Genomic DNA, 24443 nt, shown 5'->3' on the forward strand with positions numbered 1-24443 from the left:
CATGAAAACTTCCAGGATAAAGACAGCTAACCCTAAAAATTAGGGTAGGTTCTTATTCCATTATGTTTATAATGGTTTCACATATGCATGTCTTAACTCTTCAACTACATTGAAAACTTCTTTGTGGTCAGAGATAATTCATATATAGCTACTTTTGCTCAACAAATATTTGCATTGTTTTCTTCTAATGAAGCCTTAGAAGAATTCATACCCATTTTCACAATTAAAACAATTTTTCCCAATAACAATGAGAATATATATGATAATACTAAATCTACCACAGTGTTCCCTGCTCTGCTCATGAGGACTGTGACCTGTCCAACAAAGTATTCAACATCACCTACTGAATATTTCCTTCTTCATTTAGTGCTTCTGCTTGTCTAGGGGCATAAGATCATCTATTTGTAACTCAAATGTTTCCACATTATGTTAAAAGCTTTTTAAATAAATGACTTTTCTCCTTACATCCTATTTTTAAAAAAGTTAACAATCTCACATTTGGAATACATGTATTTTTGTCTGAACACTTATAAATCAAACATGTGGCACATTTTTACACACATAATAGGTATACAATTAAAATTTGGATTGAACTGGTTCCATCTTGGGTATTTACACAAAAAGCTTCGAATAAAGTATCATAATTCTTGTTATTCATGAACCAATGATATTTATATATCAAAATTAAAAAACAAGAAGAAAATAACATTATCCTGCTAGTGGTAAACATACAAGGCAGTAGACAAACTTTTGATTATTTATAATGAAGTATGTTAAATTCTACAAAAAACCCCATATTGCAGTTTCAACCAGTACTTGTTTCCTAATACAGTTCTTCTTACCACCCTATGGCTTACTCCTTCAAACCAACTAAATTGTAAAAAAGAAAGGAAATATTTCACTAAAACTTCTGAAAAGGACTAAAATTTTCTTGCTTAAGTTTCATCTAAGCTTTTATTATTTATACACTTGCAGAAAAAATAATGAGTTTCAAAAAAATATATGCAAGATGTGAAAAAGAAGAGAGCACTCAGAAAATCAACAAACTGGCCAAGAATCCTGTAAATCATTCTGAGAAGGGAAAATTCTAGTCTATGTAATATTCTCGGCAAAAGCTAGGCATGACTTCAGTTCAGTTAGTTCAGTTGCTCAGTCGTGTCCAACTCTTTGCAACCCCATGAACTGCAGCACACCAGGCCTCCCTGTCCATCACCAACTCCCGGAGTTTACTCAAACTCATGTCCATCAAGTCGGTGATGCCATCCAGCCATCTCATCCTCTGTCGTCCCCTTCTCCTCCTGCCTCCAATCCCTCCCAGCATCAGAGTCTTTTCCAATGAGTCAACTCTTTGCATGAGATGGCCAAAGTATTGGAGTTTCAGCGTTAGCATCATTCCTTCCAATGAATACCCAGGACTGATCTCCTTCAGAATGGACTGGTTGGATCTCCTTGCAGTCCAAGGGACTCTCAAGAGTCTTCTCCAACACCACAGTTCAAAAGCATCAATTCTTCGGCACTCAGCTTTCTTCACAGTCCAACTCTCACATCCATACATGACCACTGGAAAAACCATAGCCTTGACTAGACTGACCTTTGTTGGCAAAGTAATGTCTCTGCTTTTGAATATGCTATCTAGGTTGGTCATAACTTTCCTTCCAAGGAGTAAGCATCTTTTTTTTTTTTTTTATAGATTGTTTTATTTATTTATTTATTTATTTTCTTTAATAGAAAATTATTTAATTAGTATACATGTGTTCCCCATCCTGAACCCTCCTCCCTCCTCCCTCCCCACACCATCCCTCTGGGTCGTCCCAGTGCACCAGCCCCAAGCATCCAGCATCGTGCATTGAACCTTGACTGGCACCTCTTTTCATACATGACGTTTCACATGTTTCAACGTCACTCTCCCAAATCTTCCCAACCTCTCCCTCTCCCACAGAGTCCATAAGACTGTTCTATACATCAGTGTCTCTTTTGCTGTCTCGTATACAGGGTTATTGTTACCATCTTTCTAAATTCCATATATATGCGTTAGTATACTGTATTGGAGTAAGCATCTTTTAATTTCATGGCTGCAGTCACCATCTGCAGTGATTTTGGAGCCCCCAAAAATAAAGTCTGACACTGTTTCCCCTGTTTCCCCATCTATTTGCCATGAAGTGATGGGACTGGATGCCATGATCTTCATTTTCTGAATGTTGAGCTTTAAGCCAACTTTTTCACTCTCCTCTTTTACTTTCATCAAGAGGCTTTTTAGTTCCTCTTCACTTTCTGCCATAAGGGTAGTGTCATCTGCATATCTGAGGTTCTTGATATTTCTCCCAGCAATCTTGATTCCAGCTTGTGCTTCTTCCAGTCCAGCATTTCTCATGATGTACTCTGCATATAAGTTAAATAAGCAGGGTGCCAATATACAGCCTTGACATACTCCTTTTCCTATTTGGAACCAGTCTCTTGTTCCATGTCCAGTTCTAACTGTTGCTTCCTGACCTGCATATAGGTTTCTCAAGAGGCAGGTCAGGTGGTCTGGTATTCCCATCTCTTTCAGAATTTTCCACAGTTTATTGTGATCCACACAGTCAAAGTCTTTGGCATAGTCAATAAAGCAGAAGTAGATGTTTTTCTGGAACTCTCTTGCTTTTTCGATGATCCAGCAGATGTTGGCCATTTGATCTCTGGTTCCTCTGTCTTTTCTAAAACCAGCTTGAACATCTGGAAGTTCACAGTTCACATATTGCTGAAGCCAGGCTTAGAGAATTTTGAGCATTACTTTACTAGCTTGTGAGATGAAGGCATGACTTAAATATACTTAAGCCATAAGTATCTACATTTATTCTAATATCAAGCTTTGATATAATTCTTCTAAAATTTAGATATAATTGACATATTAGTTTCAAGTGTACAACATAATGATTCAGTATTCATATATATTATGAAATGATCATCATGGTAAGTTAATACTAATCACCACACATAGTTATACAACTTTTGTTCTTGTGATGAAAAGTTTTAAACAATTTTGAATATACAGTATAGAATTGTAACTATAATCACCATACTGTATATTATATGCCCATCACTTACTTAGTTTATTGCTAGAAGTTTGTACTTGTTAACCCCTTTCATCTATTTCACCCACCTCCACCCACCCCTGCCTCTAGCAACCACCAATATATTCTCTGTACCCATGAACTTGGTTTTTGTTTATTTGGTTTTATATTCCACGTATAAATGATATCATATGGTATTTGTCTTTGACTTATTTCATTTAGGATAATACCCTCAAGGTTCATCTAAGTTATCACAAATAGCAAGATTTCATTCTTTTTTATACGCTACTTCTTTATCCATTCATCTGCCAGTGGACATTTAGGTTGCTTCCACAGCGTGGCTATTGCAAATAATACTGCAATGAACAGAGGAGTGCAAATATCTTTTCCAGTTATTCTCTGGATAAATACCCAGAAGGGGCGCTGCTGGATCACATGGTGTGGTTCTATCTTTAACTTTACGAGGAACCCTGGTAGTGTTTACCATAGTGGCTGCACGCATTTACAGTCCCACCAACAGGAGGCAAGGGTTCCTTTTCTCCACATCTTTGCCAGCACTTGTTTTTTTTTTTTTTTTTTTGATAATAATCATTCAAAAAGGTATGAGGTGAGATCTCATTATGACTTTGATTTGCATTTTCCTGATGATTAGTGATACTGAGAACCTTTACATGTACTTGTTGGCCATATGTATGCCTTTTTAGAAAAAATGTCTGTTCAGATTCTCTGCTCATTATTTAATCAGGTTGGTTTTTTGTTATTGAGTTATTTGAGTTCTTTATATATTTTGGATACTAACCTCTAATCAGATGTATGACTTGGAAATTTTTTTCCCATTTAGTAGCTTGTCTTTTCATTTTGTTGGTTTCCTTTCCTGTGCAGAACTATTTTAGTTTGATGTAATCCCACTAATTTATTTCTTCTTGTTTTTGTTGCCTCCGCTTTGGTGTCCAGTTAAAAAGCTCATGGCTAAGACCAGTGTCAAGGAGTTTACTATGTGTGTTTTCTTTTAGTTTTATGGTCTCAGGTCTTATGTTCAAATCTTTGATCTATTTTGAGCTGATTTTTGTGTATGATGTAAGATAATGCTCCAGTTTCTTCCTCTTTTTTTGCATGTGGCTGTCCAATTCTCCCAACACCATTTATTGAAGAGACTGTCCCTTCTCCACTCTATAATCTTGGCTTCTCTGTTATAAGTTAATTGACCATACATGCCTGGGTCTATTTCTGGGACACCTATTCTGCTCCATTGATCCATGCATCCATTTTGTGTGAATTCCATACTGCTTGTTTTATTTCAGCTCAGACAACGTTCTTTCCCTCTTACTCTCCCAAAGGAAGAGAACAATCATCAGTGACTAATGGCAGTTGCAGGAGCAACACCAACAGCTGGCTTCATATTCAGGAGAGACTGCTGTGCCTCCTCCTTGTGGTTTTGGGTAGTCCACACATTCAGAGAAACTTCTCTAGTAACAAACGACAGAAATGATCCCTGAAAGTATAGTTTTCATCCTGTTTTGATTACTATAGGTTTGAAATATAGTCTCAAATCAGGGAGTATGATGCCTCCAGTTTTGTACATTTCTATCGCTTTGGCTATTTTGGGGGCTTCCCACATAGCTCAGTCAGTAAAGAATCTGCCTGCAATGCTGGAGACCTGGGTTCGATTCCTGGGTTGGGAAGATCCCCTGGAAAAGGAAATGGCAACCCACCCCAGTATTCTTGCCTGGAGAATCCCATGGACAGAGAAGCCTGGCAGGTTACAGTCCATGGGGTTGCAAGAGTTGGACATGACTTAATGCTGTCTTTGGCTATTTTGGGGTCTTTTATGATTCCATACAAATTTTAGGATTATTTGTTCTATTTTGTGAAAAATGTCATTGGAATTTTATAGGGATTGCCGTGAATCTATAGATTGCTTTGGTAGAATGAACATTTTAACAATATTATTTTTTCCAATCCATAAGCATGGAATATCTTTACTTTTGTTTGTGTCTGCTTCAATTTTTTCATCAATGTCTTACAGTTTTCAGTGGATAGGTCCCTTTGTTAAATTTATCCCTAGATCTTTTATTCTTTTTAATGCAGTGATAAATGGAATTGTTTTCTTAAGTTTTCTTTCTGCTAATTCGATTAGTGTATAGAAACACAACAGATTCTTAAAATATTTATTTGGCGTCCTACAAATTGAATTTGTTTATTCTGATAGTTTTTTGTTTTTTAAATATATAATATGTCACTTGCAAATAGGAACAGTTTTACTTCTTCCTTTTCTATTTGATTGCTTTTTACTTCTTTTCCTAGCCTAATTGCTCTGGCTAGGACTTCCAATGCTATGTTGAATAAAAGCGCAAGGGTGGGCATCCTTGCTTGTTCCTAATCTTAGAGGAAAAGTTCTCAAGTTTTCACCACTGAGAATGATGCTGCTGCTGCTGCTGCTGCTGCTGCTACTAAGTCACTTCAGTCGTGTCCGACTCTGTGTGACCCCACAGACGGCAGCCCACCAGGCTCCCCCGTCCCTGGGATTCTCCAGGCAAGAACACTGGAGTGGGTTGCCATTTCCTTCTCCAATGCATGAAAGTGAAAAGTGAAAGTGAAGTCGCTCAGTCGTGTCCAAATCTTAGCAACCCTATGAACTGCGGCCCACCAGGGTCCTCCGTCCATGGGATTTTCCAGGCAAGAGTACTGGAGTGTGGTGCCATTGCCTTCTCCAGAGAATGATGCTAGTTGTGGGCTTATCTTGTATGACCTTTATTATGCTGAGGTATGTTCACTATATGTCTACTTTGCTTTTTTTTTTTTTTAAATATGTGGGTGTTGCATTTTTTCAAATGCTTTTCTGCATCTATTGTGAGGATCATATGATTTTTATCCTTCATTTTGTTAATGTAGTGTATCATATTGCTTGATCTACAGAAGTTGAGCCATCCTTGTGACTCTGGAATAAATTCCTCTCAATAATGGTGTATGATCCTTTTAATGCATTGGAGTTTGGTTTACTAATATTTTATTGAGGATTTTTTCATCTATGTTTACTAGTGTAATTTTCTCTTTTGTGGCGTCCTTGTGTGATTTTGGTATCAGGGTAATGCTGGCTTCATAAAATTAATTTGGAAATGTTCCTTTGTCCTCTAATTTTTGGGAAGAGTTTGAGAAGGATTGGTATTAATTCGTCTTTAAACTTTTGGTAGAACTCGCCAATGACACTATCTGGTTCTAGACTTTTGTTTGTTGGGAGCTTTCATATAACTGAAAATGGAATATATATCACCCCTGATGAGTCAAATTTAACATTGTGAAACTAACAAATACAGTAGCACTATAAGACTAGAAAGCCATTTTTTAAAACTTTTAACTGGAGGATAATTACTTTTCATATTGTGTTGGTTTCTGCCATACATCAACATGAATCAGCCATAGGTATAATACATATGTCCCCTCCCTCTTGAACCTCCCTCCCACACCATCCTTCCCCTCACAGAGCACCCGATTCGAGCTCCCTGTGTACTATAGCAAATTCCCACTGCCTATCTGTTTTACATATGGTAATGTATATGTTTCCATGCTACTCTCTCAATTAATCCCACCCTGTCCTCCCACTGTGTCCACAAGTCTGTTTTCTATGTCTGCATCTCCACTGCTGCTCTGTAAATAGGCTCATCAATACCATCTTACTAGATTTCATATATATGCATCAATATACGATATTTATTTTTCTCTTACTGACTTACTTCACTCTGGATAACAGGCTCTAGGTTCATCTACCTCATTAGAACTGACTCAAATGTGTGTTTTTTTATGGCTAATATTCCATTGTATATATGTACCACAACTTTTTCATCCATTCATCTGTCAATGGACATCTAGGTTTTTTCCATGCCCGAGCTATTGTAAATAGTGTTGCAATGAACACTGGAGTACATGTGTCTCTTTCAATTATAGTTTTCTCAGGGTATATGCCCAGTGAGTGTGATTTGTTGGGTCATGTGGTTCTATTCTTAGGTTTTTTTTTGTTATGGAAATCTCCATACTGTTCTCCATAGTAGCTGTATCATTTTACATTCCCACCAACAGTGCAAGAGGGTTCCCTTTTCTCCACACCCTCTCCAGCACTTATTGTTTGTAGATTTTTTGATGATGGCCGTTCTGACTGGTGTGAGGTGACACTTCATTGTAGTTTTGATTTGTATTTCTCTAATAATGAGCAGTGCTGCGCATCTTTTCTAGTGTTTTTTTAGCCATCTGTATGTCTTCTTTGGAGAAATGTCTGTTTAGGTCTTCTGCTCATTTTTTGATTGGGTTGTTTTACTGATGTTGAGCTGTATGAGCTGCTTATATATTCTGGAGATTAATCCTTTGTCAGTTGTTTCAATTGCAATTATTTTCTCCCATTCTGAGGGTTGTCTTTTAATCTTGTTTGCTGTTTCCTTTGCTGTGCAAAAGCTTTTAAGTTTAATTAAGTCCCATTGGTTTATTTTTATTTCCATTACTCTAGGAGGTGGGTAAAAGAGGATCTTGCTGTGATGTATGTCATAGAGTGTACTGCCTGTTTTCCTCTAAGAGCTTTATAGTTTCTGGCCTTACATTTAAGTCTTTAATCTAATTTGAGTTTATTTTTGTATATGATGTTAGGAAGTGATCTAGTTTCATTCTTTTACATGTTGTTGCCCAGTTTTCCCAGCACCACTTACTGAAGAGGGTGTACAGATGGAGAGATATACCATGTTCTTGGAATGGAAGAATCAATATTGTGATGATGAATGTACTAACCAAGTAATCTACAGATTCAATGCAATCCCTATCAAACTAACAATGGTATTTTTCACAGAACTAAAACAAAAAAAATTCAGTTTGTATGCAAACACAAAAGACCCCAAAGAGTCAAAGCAATCTTGAGAAAGAAAAAATGGAGCTGGAGGAAGCAACTTTCCTGACTTCAGATTGTACCACAAAGCTACAGTCCTCAAAACAGTATGGTACTGGCACAAAAACAGAAATATAGACCAATGGAAGAAGAAAGAAAGCCCAGAGATAAACTCACACAACAATGGGTACCTTATCTTTGACAAAGGAGGCAAGAACATACAATAGAATGCTTTTTAACAAGCCTGAAACTAGAACTGCTTTCAAGATCACTGTGTGGTATAACAGGCAGTCCATGTAGAAATACTTGTCAGGTTGATAACTTTTTTTGCTTTTAAAATTCAAATTGGTAAACTAAGAGCATTTAGATCATAGTCATTCTCTACTATCTCTTAATAACAGGATCTCCCTTCCATTCCATGCAATAACTTAAGACTTGGAATAAAATACCATGCTGACCCCAATACACAAAATAGAAGACATCAAAGTTGGTGAAATAGCTAATACTCTTTGTTATTGTGTTCCATTGTAATATTGAAGAAGCACTGCTAGTAAGGGAAAAAAAAATAGGATAAGCTGAAAATATTTGATGAGAAAGAATAAAAACCATACTTTGTTTTATGGCAAGAAGAGTATTACAATAATAGTCCAATCATTTGGAAGCTGTGGTTCCCACATAATTATTAAATTTTTACAGTTAAATTTATATTTGCAGATTAAAGATACGATGAACCAAGCCATACATAAGTTCTTCTTTAGTTAGGAAATATTAATGATAGGGATACTAAAGAGTGAATGCAGAGATACTCGTAGTTAACATTTTACTAAATGATGTAGCAAAGGCAGTATAAAATAATATCTTCAAGTCTGCATGCTACTTACCTCTCCCAGGTAGTGAAATTTTAAGCTAATAGGGACAAATTGATAAATAATGGCTCAAAGTTGCTTGAGTAGGCCAAAATATGGTACACGGGATTCAAAGTACATGTTAAGGTGATGAATTTAGAGAAAAGGTGATCAACTTAGAGAAAAATATTATGAACTACGTTTGTAACATAATAGGCCCCATGGTATCCTTCACCACCCAAGGAAGCTAAAATCTTTAGTAACTATAGGTCTATTCAGAAAAATCTATTCTTTATCATGCAGCCTTGGTAAATTGTATGTTTTTAGGAATTTGTCTGTTTCAAAGTTATCCAATTTGCTATTGTACACTTGTTCACAGTACTCTCTTTTTTATTTCTGTAAATTTAGTGGTGATGTGCCCTCTTTCATTTCTAATTTTAAGTATGTGAGTCCTCTCTCTCTTAGCCAGTCTAGCTGAATGTTTTTCAATTGTGTTTATCTTTTTGAAAGAACAACCTCTTGGTTTTATTCATTTTCTCTATTCTTTTTAATCTCTACTCTATTTATTGTTGCTTTAATCTTTATGATTTCCTTCCTTCTACCAGTTTTGGGGTTGAGTTTGTTCTTTTTCTAGTTCCTGAAGGTGTAATGCTAAATTCTGATTTAGGATCTTTCTTCTTTAATGCAAGCATTTACACTATAAATTTCCTTGTTAACATTACTTTTGCTGGCTCGTATAAGTTTTGGAATTTTGTGTTTTCATTTGTCTCAAGATGTTTTCTAATTTCACTTGTGTCCTCATCTTTGCCCCACTGGTTGTTAAGAGTATGTCCTTTAATTTCTACATATTTGTGAATTTTCCAGCTTTCCTTTTGCTGTTTACAATCTAATGTAATTAGAAAAGGATCTTTGTATGGTTCCAATGTTTTAAAATTTATTAAGACTTATTTTGTGGCCTAATGTATGCTCTGTTCTGAAGAATGTTTCTTGTGCACTTGAAAAAAGCTGTACACTCTGATGTTGTGAGATGGCCTGTTCTGATGATAGCCATTCTGGCTGGTGTGAAGTGATATCTCACTGTAGTTTTGATTTGCATTTCTCTAATAACTGGGGTGGCATGTTCTGTATAAGCCTGTTAGGCCTGATTGACTTTGCCCATTTAAAAATTGGTCTACTTTCTTATTGAATCAGAGTTTTCTAAAAAATAAATTCTGGATACAAATCTCTTGTCTGATATATCATTTGCAAATATTTTCTCCCTTTCTCTGGGTTGTCTTTTCACTTTTTGACATTATCATTTGCAGCATAATATTTTAATGTGGTTCAATTTATTTCTTTTTCTTTGTTTGCTTGTGTGTTTGGTGCCATGTTTAAGATATAATTATCCTAACCCAAGGTCATAGGATATGTTTTCTTCTAAGATTTTCTGCTTGTCAAAAAAATCTATCTAGGATTATAACAAGAATTGTTCTGTCTATAGTATGATTGGATTTTAAGAAGGAGTAATGGGAGCTAGAAACATTATGCCACATTAAAAGAATATAGTCATTAAATATAAAAGTTATAGAAATCTTAGATACTATCTAGTCCACCTCTCTCATCTCACAAAGATTATGTATAGAATACTTTATAAAGTGTTTTTTAATCTAGTTGAAACCTCACAATATCTCTGTGTAATAGGTTATATAATTCTTCTTTCTATTTTACTGACAAAGTAATGAAGATAGAAAAGAATTAAGTGACTTACAAGGTCATTCAGACAGACTCAGGACTCAAGCTTCTGCCTATTAATTCTCTGTCCAGGGTTTTCAGTGTACTTATATTAATTATACTTTTTGACTAACAAGGACACTCTCTTATAAAGTGTGTCATTTGTAAAACAAAGTACCATCTGACCTTTTACCACTTTATCCTTACTTCTTAACAACTCACTAATTACAGGATTTTTTTTCTATGCTTGACATCTCCTGATCATACTATCATGTTCCTGAAACTTTTATTCTACTCTTCTTTTACAGTAATAGGCAGGAAGTCCTCATTTTGCTCAATAGTATGGGACTACAAAAATGAAAATGTAAGATGAAACCATGTAACAAGATTTTAAAAAATCAATGGGAAAAACATGATTCTATGACCTTTAAAAGTTTTTCTCATAACATTAAAATCCTCTTCACATCAGTTACATATATAAAGACAGTCAAGTTCATATGTTGATCATTTAGTCTTCACTAGCTTTCTTGGCTGCACATCTGAAGTCTCTAAAATGGTGGCAATGTAAACATTTCTTTGGTTGGCTATTTCGTCTCTAATTACATCTACATTAGATATAAATTTCACTTCCAGTGTTATTACCTTTCCTTTTTTAAACTGCACTTTCATCACTGTTGATCAGTTTTCTCTTTGATTATTCACTTTTGTTAAATTTCAAGTTGGTTTGTCAATGAGAGACAGAGGCAACACACCTACATTGCTTTGCTGTCAATGCATGATGGGAAAACAGATTCACAGTGACTAATTACTGACAGAATTTGAAAGAAGTGAAATGACTGCTCACTGATCATGATGCACAGTAGTTCTTTACATAGTGGTTTAGGGACTGAAGACTAATATATCATGGTGACTTAAACTTGATCTGTATTGTTGTGGACTGATGTCATTTAACTAATTTGTGGTAACAAATTTGGCATGTCAGACTGTACAAAGCAAAGACTGCCTGCATCTATTAGAACTGAGTGTAAGATCTTATTTTTTAAATGTGTCATCATTTTAAGATAAAATAATACCATCTTAAAGAAACAACAGAATACTTCAAATACATGACTTCCTGGTTTTATCAACTCTGCAAGTATCCAAGCTTAGTGTAGAATTTGCTTATTGAAATACATTTGTAGGCTGCATAGAAAAACTAAGAGTTAGCATCTTACTTAGAGAGTTGAATACATTGTGGACACTGGCTAACTGAAACATGTTTTTCTGCTGAATTTATTATAATTTCAGAGATGATTTGTTATGGTCATTTTGGTTCCATTATATGGATGCTAAAATTCGCTCAGTCTAGAAAAAATATGGATAAACATATTTATAAAATTTTTAAATGAAATTTAAAATCAATGAGTAAAGAATGGAGTTTGTAACAAATGGTTTTAAGTTATACGGATAATTTATTTGGGAAAAATATATAGTTCCTCACCTCACACAACATATAGAAAAGAAAAATTTAAGCTCTATACTGCTAATCTGTAATTAATAAGCAGAAATTTCTCTTGATTACTTCTTGCAATAAGTTGACTAGGCAATCAAAATATAGCCTTTTGCATACTATTAACAAGAAATTATCTTAAAAATATTCAATGAATTCTTATCTCAGTGAGAGCTTTCACTAATTCCACAATTACTTTTCTAATACTCTCAAGTTTTGTGTTGTAACTGAATGATTGAACATCATTGCTGCTGCTGCTGCTAAGTCGCTTCAGTCGTGTCTGACTCTGTGTGACCTCATAGACGGCAGCCCACCAGGCTCCACTGCCCCTGGGATTCTTCAGGCAAGAACACTGGAGTGGGTTGCCATTTCCTTCTCCAAGTGAAAAGTGAAAGTGAAGTCACTCAGTCATGTCTGACTCTCAGGGATCCCATGGACTGCAGCCTACCAGGCTGCTCCATCCATGGAATTTTCCAGGCAAGAGTACTGGAGTGGGGTGCCATCGCCTTCTCCATTATGAGACAAACAATTCACTGTGAGAAGACACTTGCAATGTATATAATAGACAATGGACGCATCTTGGTTAGTTATAAAATACTTCTGCAAATAGGAATTACTACCCTTTTACATGGAATTAAGCAGTTATCAAATATTTGAAAGTTCAGTGATTCTTAAACAAGTTCTAAATTTGATCCCTTGAGAAATAACACCAAAGTTTTCACAGTGACTAGCGGCATAGAGGGATATGTAAAACTGTTTCGGAGAACCACTTCATACATGCATTTAAGAATACTATTTCACTTTCATTAATTTTATAAGTTACTTTGCTTGTAAGCCTCTTCAAGTTAGTTGATAATAATATTAGGACAAAGACCAACAACTCCATCACTAAAAGGGAAAGGAAAACCAAAACTAGGCAGAAATATGCCTTTCAGTTATTGAAACATACTCAAAGAGCAAGATAGAGAGAAAATAAAGAAATCAGAAAGATCCCCCCTTCATCCTTCTTTGGATTGGCTGCAAACTCTAAAACAAATCTCCTGTGTTCCCCATCCTGAACCCTCCTCCCTCCTCCCTCCCCATATTTGGCAAAACTAATACAATATTGTAAAGTTTAAAAATAAAATAAAATAAAATAAAAAAACAAACAAATCTCCTTACAATATAAAAGAGAAAGGATGAATTTCTTGCCCAGAGATTCATGTCACACTATACTATATCACACTATAGTTTAAGGAAGAATTAGGAGCAAGCACAGTGTTAAAGAAAAGTCATATCTGCTCAGGCATATACCTGAGTAGGATTACCTTTGGGCCAGGAAGACCTGGAAGACCAATGCCTGAAATACCAGGATCACCTTTTTCTCCTTTCTGTCCAGGTAGTCCTGGGGAGCCAGGTTGTCCAGGAACTCCAGGAGGTCCGAAAGACCCTTTTGGACCCTGTGGGCCTGTTAAAAACACATAACATGCAATCTTTTACAAAATATTGTATAGGATATATATAATGCACATGACCACACAAAAAGATTTTTAAAAAGAATTTCACAAAGTCTGATTTATATAATAAAGAGCTTTATAATCAGAATTGTATAAAAGCCTATTTTTAAAGGAAGTTTAAGTGAAAGGGAGTATGTGTTCATGCTAAGTCGCTTCAGTCATGTCAGTCTCTTTGTGACCCTATGGTCTGTAGCCTGCCAGGTTCTTGTGTCCATGGGATTCTCCAGGCAAGAATACTGGAGTGGGTTGAAAGGGGGTATAGTTGGAGAAAAAAATGTAAGTTTGTGAATTCTTTCTAAAGTTCTGTCTCTCAATTCCTACTTCAAATACTTGTGTAATGAGAGAGCTCTACCCACTGACTACTTTAGTTATCACCTCAGTTTGACTCTGTCAACAACAGTTTCTTTTCTGATAACAAAGATAGTCAACCATCTTCCATTAATGGAACTAAATATCTGGGAGATTTTCATCACTCACCTGGAAAACCCATATCACCCATGTTTCCTTTCAGTCCAGGAGGTCCTGTAAGTCCTGGCATTCCAGGGAGACCAGGGTTACCCTTGGGACCTAGAAAAGTCAAATTGTTTAAAATTAAGACAAGTCAGCAATATTATGGTTGCTTGGTTTCCTGGAATGGGTCGTAATTAAAATGAAAGCATGAGGCTGAATGGACCAAATCTTAATATATGATAAAGTTCTACAGATCTAACTGGACATAAGATAGGCAAAAATTATCAAGAAATCTCCTTAGGAACATATTACAATATAATCACAGCAATAGAGGGCTCCCAATACACATTTATTTAAAAATGCAAGAATCTTGTGTCTTGCCCTAAAACTACTCCAATTAACTGGTCTTATTTGTTGTACACATATAACTATCACCAGGACATCTTGTTTCTTGCCCTAAAACTATTCCAAACACTTGAAGTCTTATCTGTCATATGTATATAATTACCTTACCATATTTATCACAGATAAATCCAATTTAAAGAGAGTCTTTTAAAAAGATTCAGAAGCTTTCCCATTGAAAGCCTTATCATGTGCAACCAGAAGAGGAAAGTGGTAACCTGTCATGATACATACACCTTTGGCACATTAAGCCAGGGTTAGGTAAGAGTTGATGGAGATGTACTGGACTATCTTCCCCCAACAGTCATGGCTACTGTGTTCAGTCATGGCTGCTGTGTTTGCATTCTTCCCAGAGCTTAGATACTTCAGTTCTGTGGTGTCACCTAGGTATTTTCCAAGGATCACAATGTTGCCTTCAACATTATTTGCTTTTATTTTTTCTTTCACACTGTCTTCTCACTTGGGAAAGAATGCAAAGTATATGAAAGATAGATACGGAGATAATTCTTCCAACTACATTAAGATAATATAGTATACAGTTCAGAGCAGAATAACTGATCTAAAGGGCTCTTAGGAGGATGGTAACCAGCCACTCTTTATTGTTTAGGGGTCCAACCAAAAAAAAAAATGGTTTAAGCAGCAGCAATAAAAAGTTTTATTAGAAATTAAAAAATCCACATTTATTGTAAGAGTGATTAATGCTATAAAACATTACCAATGAAGGTTGTGAAATTCTTACTCCTAGAAACTTTTAAAACTAGAAATGGTAGTCATCTGTTTTACATGGTTTAATGATTAACTTGTCTGAAGGTAAAAAAATGAAAAGGGTGAATTCTTTAGGCTCCTAACAGATAACTGTCTAATTTACATATGCTACAACGTATATAAATAAAATATAGCACCTTACTTGGATGTACTTCTGATTCTGTGTATATTCTGAGGCCACAAAAAAGAAGAAATTGAGTAAAGAAAAATATCCTACAAGTCTTTTCTGTTGACATTTGTGCCAATGGCAACATTTTTGTTAAGGGGAGGTCCATATCTCAGTTGCTTCAATTATCACTACACATGATAAATACATGATTACTTTGTTCCAGGGTCAGGATCAGCCACCAACTGCTACAGGTGGTTTATCATACTTACCTGCTAGTCCTGGCAATCCAGGTTGTCCACTCAGTCCAGGTTGCCCTGGGTCTCCAGGCAAACCCTGGTAACCTTTTGGCCCTGCAACTCCAGGAATACCTTCCAAGGATGAGTATAAGAAAGACAAGTTAGGCTGGTATTATTAATCATTAAATCCATTTGGCAAAGCAAGCTATCCATACTCTGAAATATGAATGAAATATAGGAACCAGTGATATTCTGATATAGTATGAACCAATAGCACTGGACTCATTAAAATCTCCCACTTTTTAATGTAGCTACCATTAAGAACTTCGGAGCACTCAATAATTAAGCCACTTTCCTCTTTGGGCCTCAGTTTCTTACACTGTAAAATGAAGGAATTGGGGCAGGCTGTCTCTGCATTATCTCTTAGATTCTATAACTATCTTTTATAACCTTATATCAAGGCAAATACAGTTTACTGACACTATTTTGCAGAAGGTATAATGGAAAGAAAAGCTTTGCAAGAAGTAAATCAAGAAATATAACTCATTTTAACAATAATACAAAATTAGGTGGCCTTGCCTCTTTCATGATTATATACAAAATTACAGTAATGTCTTAAAGTTCTTGTTTGAGGAGAAATCTCACCAAGCCCTGCTCTCAGGGAAACTTATAACATCTATGTACACACACACACACACACACACACACCTGCACACACACTCACACACATACATGGACTGACAATAGTAATGGTTTCAACACAGAAAGAGCCACAAACCTTACCTCAATCTGCAAATAAACATAGTTTAAAAATTCCACGTTGTTTGAAAGGATATTCTATGCAGATTGGATTGTGTTTTATTTATTGACTTGTGCTTATTCATATTTTTCTCCTGGTGGTTCAGCTGCTCAAGAATCCGCCTGTAATGCGGAGGACCTAAGTTCGATCCCTGAGTAGGGAAGATCCCCTGGAGAAAAGAACGGCTACCCACTCCAGTATTCTGGCCTGAAGAATCCCATGGACTATCCATGGGATTGCAAAGAGTCAGACACAACTGAGCGACTTTTACTTCATGTATTTTCTGATGCTTTGTTATGAATATGTTATAGTTTTATAAAAAGAATAAAGGATTTTTATTTTAAAAATCTGTTATTCTTCATATCTCATTTGCTTCTAATAAAATAACTGTAATAATACAATTGTTCCCTAGACCTACTTTCAGCAACCTTCCCCAGGGGTGAGTTTGGCTGTTCTTAGTCCAATATTTGTTTATTCTTCTAGGTTAGAATAACAGTGAACTGTACTTAAAAATCAAGTATGATATGGGTATCAAAAATCTGCAGGACAAAAAAAAAAAAATCTGCAGGACAACAGTGTACCACTCATCCTCATTTGGTTTTTAAGAAAAAGAATTTAAAGGGCCAGGAAATTTTCCAAACACTGAAATCTCTTTTCCAAGTAATTCTGTTTGTTTATCCATTTTCTCTTGATCATATTCTATACACTACTTTCTGGAAGGCTTGAAAGTGACTGTTTATTTTAAAGTCTCATAGTTTGTGATAGATAAACTACAAAGTAAATAGTCAAGCAAAAGTTGATCAGTGAAACAGTATAAATCAGTGAAAACTAACTTACATTACCAAAATTTGATATACCTAATTGCCTTAATCCTGGATTACAAGTCACTTTCCATGCTAATAAAAATTAAACTTCATACACACCAGGAGAAAAATTCAAATAAATGCATTCACTCACCTGGTAGTCCAGGGTCCCCTTTCTCTCCTTTTGAGCCCAGCAGATCTGGATCCATTGGCCCAGGAAGGCCTGGAAGGCCAGGCTCTCCTTTACTACCTTTCTCTCCTGCAGGGCCAGGAAGTCCTGGCTGACCCTGCAAACCATCATCACCTAAAACCAACATGTGTGGGGAAGACACAGCAGATCAGGTTCATCCATCCAGGATTAATGCATATAAAGATTATTCACATGTTACACAGTTGGGTAGGCTACTGACCACCCAAAACACTCATGCACCTTATTTATTGTTTACAAATAACTCGAGCTCACTTTTACACTCAAACAACAATCTCTCTCCTGGTGTTCTCTGACAAATACAGACTGTAAAAAAAAAAATTAAATTCCTGTATGTTGTTATTTTGAGTTAATGCTTATCATATTTCATAGTATTCAACTAAGCATGCCATCAAACTGAAAACAGGAACTACTTAAACGCCATGTCACCTAGAAACAAAATACAAGTAAAGCATTGCTCATTTTTAAGTAGTCAAATAAAAGTATTCTGCATTGATGTAAAGCAAAATTTTTAATTTTCTTTCTTTCATAAATCTGCCCGCAAACCCTGAATATTACCTTTGAGACCAGGAACACCACTCCTGCCAGGAATTCCCAAAGGTCCTGGTGGGCCTGGAGGTCCCATCATACCGATTTCACCTTTGGCACCTTTAAAAATATCAATAGGTACCTTTTTACCTTTCTTTGACCTTGGAAAGATAAAAGATCAGTTTAAAGATGTCAACTAGAAAACTACTGAGTTAGAGGGAAGGTACTATAAGGTTTCCCCCTTTCCAACTATTGTAATCTTAGTGACCATTACTGTCTATATCACTGTGGTAGTTAGTCTCTAAATATGGTCCCCAAATGAACTGCACTTCCCAGTACACACAGCTCTGTGTACCCTTCTCCCCTTGAATTTGGGATGACTCTATGCCTTAACATTGACTATGTGTCCCTGTATAACTCCCAAAGCTAGATGATAAGAATTCTTGCAGCTTCCACCTGGGGCTCTTAGAACACTCACTTTCAGTTTTGGGGATTCTCTCTTTTGGAAACCCACTGCCCTGGAAAAAGAGCAACTACCCTGATACTAGCAAATGTGAGGTACTTCTGTGGATAATGAGATACCATGTGAAGAGGCCAATGAACACTCAGGTGTCACAGTAGTGCCACGTTGGAAGTAGATCCTTCATCCCAACCACTCCAGCTGGAACCATGTGGATCAGAGATAAACAACCCTGTCTAAGTCATCCAATAATTCCTGACTCACAAAATCTTGAGCAAAATTAAAAGGCTGCTTTAAATCATCAAATTTTGGGGTCATTTGTTACACAGCAATATATAGCTGGAGCTCTCAAAGAGAAAAAGTGCAATGCAAATAGCAAAGTGAGTTTCCCACAATCAGAGACATTTAATACATTTCCTTAAAGGATAGTGTCTATAGAGAAAAGTACAAGAGAATAATACATCAGAGTCATATTAGTTCTAATTTCTGGAATCCAAAACCAGGGAAGGCTAAAAAGTTACCTGGAAAGCCAGAGGCACCTGCTTTTCCTGGGAGCCCTGGTGATCCTGGGGGTCCCATAGGACCTGGTGCTCCAGGGATCCCTGGGCTGCCTCTCTCACCAGGAGGTCCTGGAACATCAAATCCAGGAGGCCCTGGATCCCCCTTCTCTCCTGGTAGTCCATGCAAGCCTAGTTAATACAAACCAATATTAAAAAGTATTGAAGCAGTTTTAAGAGATGTATCTGGTTATTTTTCTAGCAAACAGGTAATAGAATCCTGTATATAACAAACCTAACAGTGAGTTAGGGATACTTTTGTTATCATGCACAGAATATAATCTAATAATAAAACTTTAGGATTTTCAAGTATATTTCCCTAAGAATGGACTTCTGAAATTATTTCTCAAAAAAGACCAATCTTTTCTTAATTGCTACAATCATGTACTATTTTTAATAAAATGTAATAAAAAATACCAAAAAACTGAAATAAAAAAGACATAAAAATTCAATCCTATATCGTGGTTATTATCGTCAAATAATATATTAATACAGTTATACAGTCAAATGCTTACTCTCAATTTCTTCTAATTCCAGTGCAGTAACAAACAGTCTGTGATTTGATACCGATCCACTGCCCACACTTGGATTTCCACTTTTCTAAGGTATTATGAATTATTAAGATACATTTCTATAATCCATAAAAAATTAATTACTAAATAAGTCAGTTATATGGGCCCTCTTGACTTTAGTTTGGCTTTGTTTTAACGTGTTGTTTTAATAACACATTACTAGTAGTTTTTGTTGTTAACTTTTGTTTCTCAGTAACTCAGCCAGGATTTTATAGAAAAATTATGATATGCAAAAATACACTTCAGAAAACAAGGTACTTAAAATATGTTTAGTGAATATGTTTAGTGAAAGGAATTACACTACAAATATAGTACAAGTTCCCACACCAACACCTATCAGCTATGTGACTTCTTAAGTCACTTAAAGTTATTGGTCTTCTTCTGGTAAATGGGGATGTGCCATAATGGACTGAAAGCTAGGGGTGAAACAGGTGACCATTCCAAGCATTTCTTCAACAATATGACCAGTTTTACTGTTGAAGATTCACAAGCAATTATTGTTATAAGAGAACAAGATGGCTGGTATTTTAAGACCTGTTTGGTGTCATTTTACCAGCATGCCTTTAAACTGATAAAATTCACTTTGAAGATTAGAGATTTCCATTTAGTTGGCACAGTAGTGATGATTCCAATGCTGCCATTTCATAGTAAAAAATACTATTAAAGGGGAGAGATATTTTATATTTATGAAATATGATGAGATACCTGATAATGTACACAATTATAGCTCTACATGGATCACTGTTTATTGTTATATTACAGCCCAAGTAGTTTTTAATAGCTGAGTTTTCAAGGTAACTATTTTGTCCTTTTAAATATTCTCTAAGAGAGCAGTTCTACAAAATAATTAAAAGACTTCAATGTGGATAAATCTTGCTGCTTTCCAAGTTTAAAGCTTGAAGATATGGCTTTTGGAAAAAAAAAAAAAAAACAGATGAATAAGGTAGGAGGATCTAATGTAATAACATGGTGACTATCACTAATAACATTATTGTGTAATTACAATTTGCTAATATAGTAGAACTTAAGGGTTCTCACACACACAAATCAGTAAATATGTAAAGGTGATGGATGTGAGAACTTGATTGCGAAGATTCTTTCACAATGTATACATATATCAAATCATCACATTGTACATTTGAAATATACTATAATTGTCTATGTCTTTTATACCTCAATAAAGCTCAAAAAATAAATCAAAGGAAAAATAAATATCCTATTTACAGCTTCTCAGAACTGTTTTCATGTGCTATCTTTTGCACCTTTTATGATGATGCTATTATATTTGGATGATTTTTTTTCTACTATTTGTTCTAATATAATAAATTTTCAATATTAAAAAAGAAAAATATGGCTTTGAGTGAGAACTACAATACCTGGTAGACCTGAAGTTCAAGAGGCAGGAAGTTACAGTTCAGAGCAAGATGAACCACCCAAGCAGAAGCAAGTTACAAAAAGATTAATTAGGTTAGGAAACAAAACTAACCATGTAAAGATTAGAACAAAAAAAGTCTACAAATAGAATGTATTAGATATTGATTCACTACTAACATATTAGTAATGAGTAAAGAAACTTGTTTTAGGCATTTGCTCAGATGCTCATAAACCTATACTATAAATATGTTTGCCAATAGAATAAAATATTTACTTCAGAAAAATACTTTTTGATGAAGATCAGCAGTACACTCTTGTTTATTTCTGATCTTTATACTGCTTTGAATGATCATTTCGGAATTTAAGCTCTTAAAGGTTAGTTAAATATAAAATTAAACTTGATTTTGTACTCTAACAGGTTAGGTTGTTGTTTAGTCCCCAAGTCATGTCCGGTTTCTTGGGACCCCATGGACTGCAGTCCGCCAGGCTCTTCTGTCCATAGGATTTCCCAGGCAAGAATACTGGAGTGGGTTGCCATTTCCTCCTCCAGGGGAGCTTCCCAACCCAGGGATCAAACCCACATATTGTCAGGTGGGTTTTTTACCACTAAGCCACCAGGGAAGCCCTTACAGGTTAGGTACAGAGAACTCAATAATTATTAGTGCATGTCTATGATGAAACAAACTACATATTCTAGGCTAAGATCTCTTCATTGTTATTAGTAATAACAGTAACATATGTTATGCTGTATTTTTCACAGCATAGATCTTTTCCATGACTATTGTCAGGAATTGGCATCCGGGTAAAATCCAGGATGAAGAAAGTCAATATAAATTCAAAAGTTCTGCTGAATCTTATACAATAACAGGAATTATATGGATATATCTATAGAGCCTAAGTGCATTAGAGGTGTATAATGCTCTTAATTTATGGACATCCAAATGGAACAAGTTAATGGAAAAAAAAGAAAATTCCAAAAACATGCATTATCTGTGAAAATGTTACACACACACACAGTCCAAGGGTTTTATAGCCAAAAAAAGTTAGAAAATGACAATGTACTCTCCTTCATCTATGAAAATGACATGAATAATGCCTTGTTTCTTTGATTCACATTAGTGGTGATAAGTTTGAACTCATTTAGCCATGCACGTGTTCCTGAGACTGGACAAGCGTACAACACATTTGACTCAGGTTGGGGTATTACCTGTGAATATGGAATTGAGTATATTTAACTGACCTCTAAAAAGATTCACTAAAGCAATTATCTTCCAGCTATTGGCCAGACCAAATAATAAGAACCAACAACTTCCATTTCTCCCTTGCTGCTGCTACTGCTAAGTCGCTTCAGTCGTGTCCGACTCTGTGCGACCCCATAGACGGCAGCCCACCAGGCTCCCCCATCCCTGGGATTCTCCAGGCAAGAACACTGGAGTGGGTTGCCATTTCCTTCTCGAATGCATGAAAGTGAAAAGTGAAAGTGAAGTCTCTCAGTCGTGTCCAACTCCTAGCGACCCCATGGACTGCAACCTACCAGGTTCCTCTGTCCATGGGATTTTCCAGGCAAGAGTACAGGAGTGGGGTGTCATTGCCTTCTAGGGCATAAGATGAAAAGCATTCTGCTCCTTGTCCTTTGGCATTTTTACCTATTCCAAATGAGGAATTGATATTCAACAAATCTTTAACTTAAAAACATGCATTAAACCGTACAGTCTGCTTTGGAAAGAAGAGTGACAAATAGTAAAGCTTAATTAAATAATAGCAGAAAACTGGAGTCAAAAGAAAAGCCTGAAAAGGATATATCTCTGGAAAAATGACAAGATAGAATACTTAGCAGTAAGTTTTCTACTACAAAATGAAACACAGCAAGTATATTAAATAAGGTTTTTATTTTAAAAATAGGTAGTTAGAACTTCAGCCATGCAGTATAAGTCGGGTGTATCAAGATATTAGTAGTAGCCTTGCTGATAGTCCTGTTATTGAGATGTACAAACGAAAATAATGGTATTTTTGAAATGCACTAAGACAATATTCTGCTTTGGTGATTCATGTAAAATTTACTTTAAAAATGAGTATACATAGATATTATCAAATACAAAATATAGTCATCCAGTGGTAAAAAAATTGTGATTTGAGAATATTTCTATATTAATAAGAATATATTCAATACATTTTTGTGGCAGTTGCTGTTAACTTCATTTATTTGTTGAACCATATTAGTTCAGATCTTCAGTTGTATGGCAAAATATATATTTACAGAAGAAAGAGATGTGATTAAATTCAGCATCATTACTTTTCCCCCTGCCCATCCTATATAGACTTTATAAATATATCTATATATCCATGAATTAGAGAGAACATTAGATGAATAAAATATTGTAGAATATTAGCTAAATTTTAAAAAGCATTAAAACACAAATAAATGTATTTTTATTTTGTTCAGATTGGTATTAATTGCTTTAATTATCTCTTTTTTATTCTTGCTCAGCTGTGATTTAAGAGTTCAAAATGCTTCTGAAACCTTATGTAATTTTGGGAAACAAAATGAAAAAACACAACAGAAATCATAAATTCTTTTTAGCCATTTTGTGAAATAGCAGGCCAAGACTATAATGACCAAACATAAAAATTGTTTTTTTCTCAAGATCCCTCTGCTATGCTAGACAGAAGGGTTTCTCATTAATGTTGAAGCACCTGCTTTTTAACCAGTTGGTTCAAAGCAACACCGTAAGTTTTCTTTTTTATTTCTAAATCAGTAGTGACATGTTAGGGGCCATTTAAAAAGAGGTACAATGTGCCATAAAACAAATGTTTAAAATAGGGCATAAGCAAAAATAACCTTTACTTTTCAGGCTTTTTATATTGTTAATCAGTGTTTCTATATTTTTAGCATAATAAACTAACAAAATACCTATTGGCATTTAAGGTCAGAAACATATTCCATTGCTTCAAAGTCAACGATTGTATATCTGAACGGTGCATTTAAGTCATCCGATGTATTCATGTGAATTAAGGAATGACTAAATGTTCCATATTTGCTTTAATCTCATATATTATTATAGTACTTTGCAATAACAAAATCTTGGCCCACGTGTGACCCTTACTATATCTTCCTAGATTAAGATAAAAGTAATTCATATCACCAGATAGTTCAGAATCTGTAAACTCTCACATGAACACAGAGGAATCATATGATTCTCTATGAGGTTACAAGCTGACAAATCTTTTTTGAGTATTCATATTAAAAAAATCTTAAAAACCTTAAAAAACTCATAACCTTAGCATGCTTATGAGTTGTAAAGTAAATGTTGATTTATGGGCAAAAGAAGAGAAAATTCAATTAAACTCACTTATTTAAAAAATTGAGGATGCCTAAAAAATATTTTTAACAGGATTTTTTAAATTTTATTTTATTTTTTAACTTTACAATATTGTAACAATAACCCTATATATGAGACAGCAAAAAAGTATTTTTTTAATCCTGTGCTAAGAAATGTTATGAAGTTTCACAGACAAAGCTCTACTAATGCCATATAGCTACTCAGGTCTGAAATGATTAGCACCAGAAGTTCCTAAGATTCCAATGGTATATGATTAGCTCAACGATTATAAGCCATGGAAACATACTGCAATTGCTAAACTGCACTGTTGTTAATAGATCAATCTTAAATGAACAGAGAGGGGAAATATCAGGTAATATTAGCTCTTCTGCTGTGATCTGTGCTC

General features: G+C 35.3%; 1 protein-coding gene and 1 non-coding gene across 5 annotated transcripts in view; both read right to left on the reverse strand.

Annotated features, from left to right (window-relative positions):
- Window positions 1–24443, reverse strand: part of COL4A5 (collagen type IV alpha 5 chain) — a 253719-nt gene that overhangs the window by 31663 nt on the left and 197613 nt on the right. For 3 of the 4 annotated variants that reach the window (XM_086386653.1, XM_086386654.1, XM_086386655.1), the window contains 6 exons: window positions 18736–18903; window positions 17785–17874; window positions 17173–17322; window positions 15450–15548; window positions 13932–14021; window positions 13266–13405 (listed from right to left, as the gene is read on the reverse strand). In XM_086386653.1, coding sequence (XP_086242779.1) covers window positions 13266–13405; window positions 13932–14021; window positions 15450–15548; window positions 17173–17322; window positions 17785–17874; window positions 18736–18903 — 737 coding nt within the window. Of the gene's footprint in view, window positions 1–13265; window positions 13406–13931; window positions 14022–15449; window positions 15549–17172; window positions 17323–17784; window positions 17875–18735; window positions 18904–21004; window positions 22364–24443 lie in introns of those variants that run through there. The other variant, XM_086386656.1, reaches the window with a different exon arrangement.
- LOC147340822 (small nucleolar RNA U3) lies at window positions 4348–4558 on the reverse strand. Its single transcript, XR_015159982.1, has one exon. It is a non-coding gene; the product is annotated as a small nucleolar RNA U3 (small nucleolar RNA).

This window comes from Bos grunniens, chromosome X (genome assembly GCF_055505025.1).
Source record: "Bos grunniens cultivar Pamir isolate PY7600 chromosome X, Bosgru_T2T1.0, whole genome shotgun sequence".
In the NCBI taxonomy this organism is placed as follows: domain Eukaryota; kingdom Metazoa; phylum Chordata; class Mammalia; order Artiodactyla; family Bovidae; genus Bos; species Bos grunniens.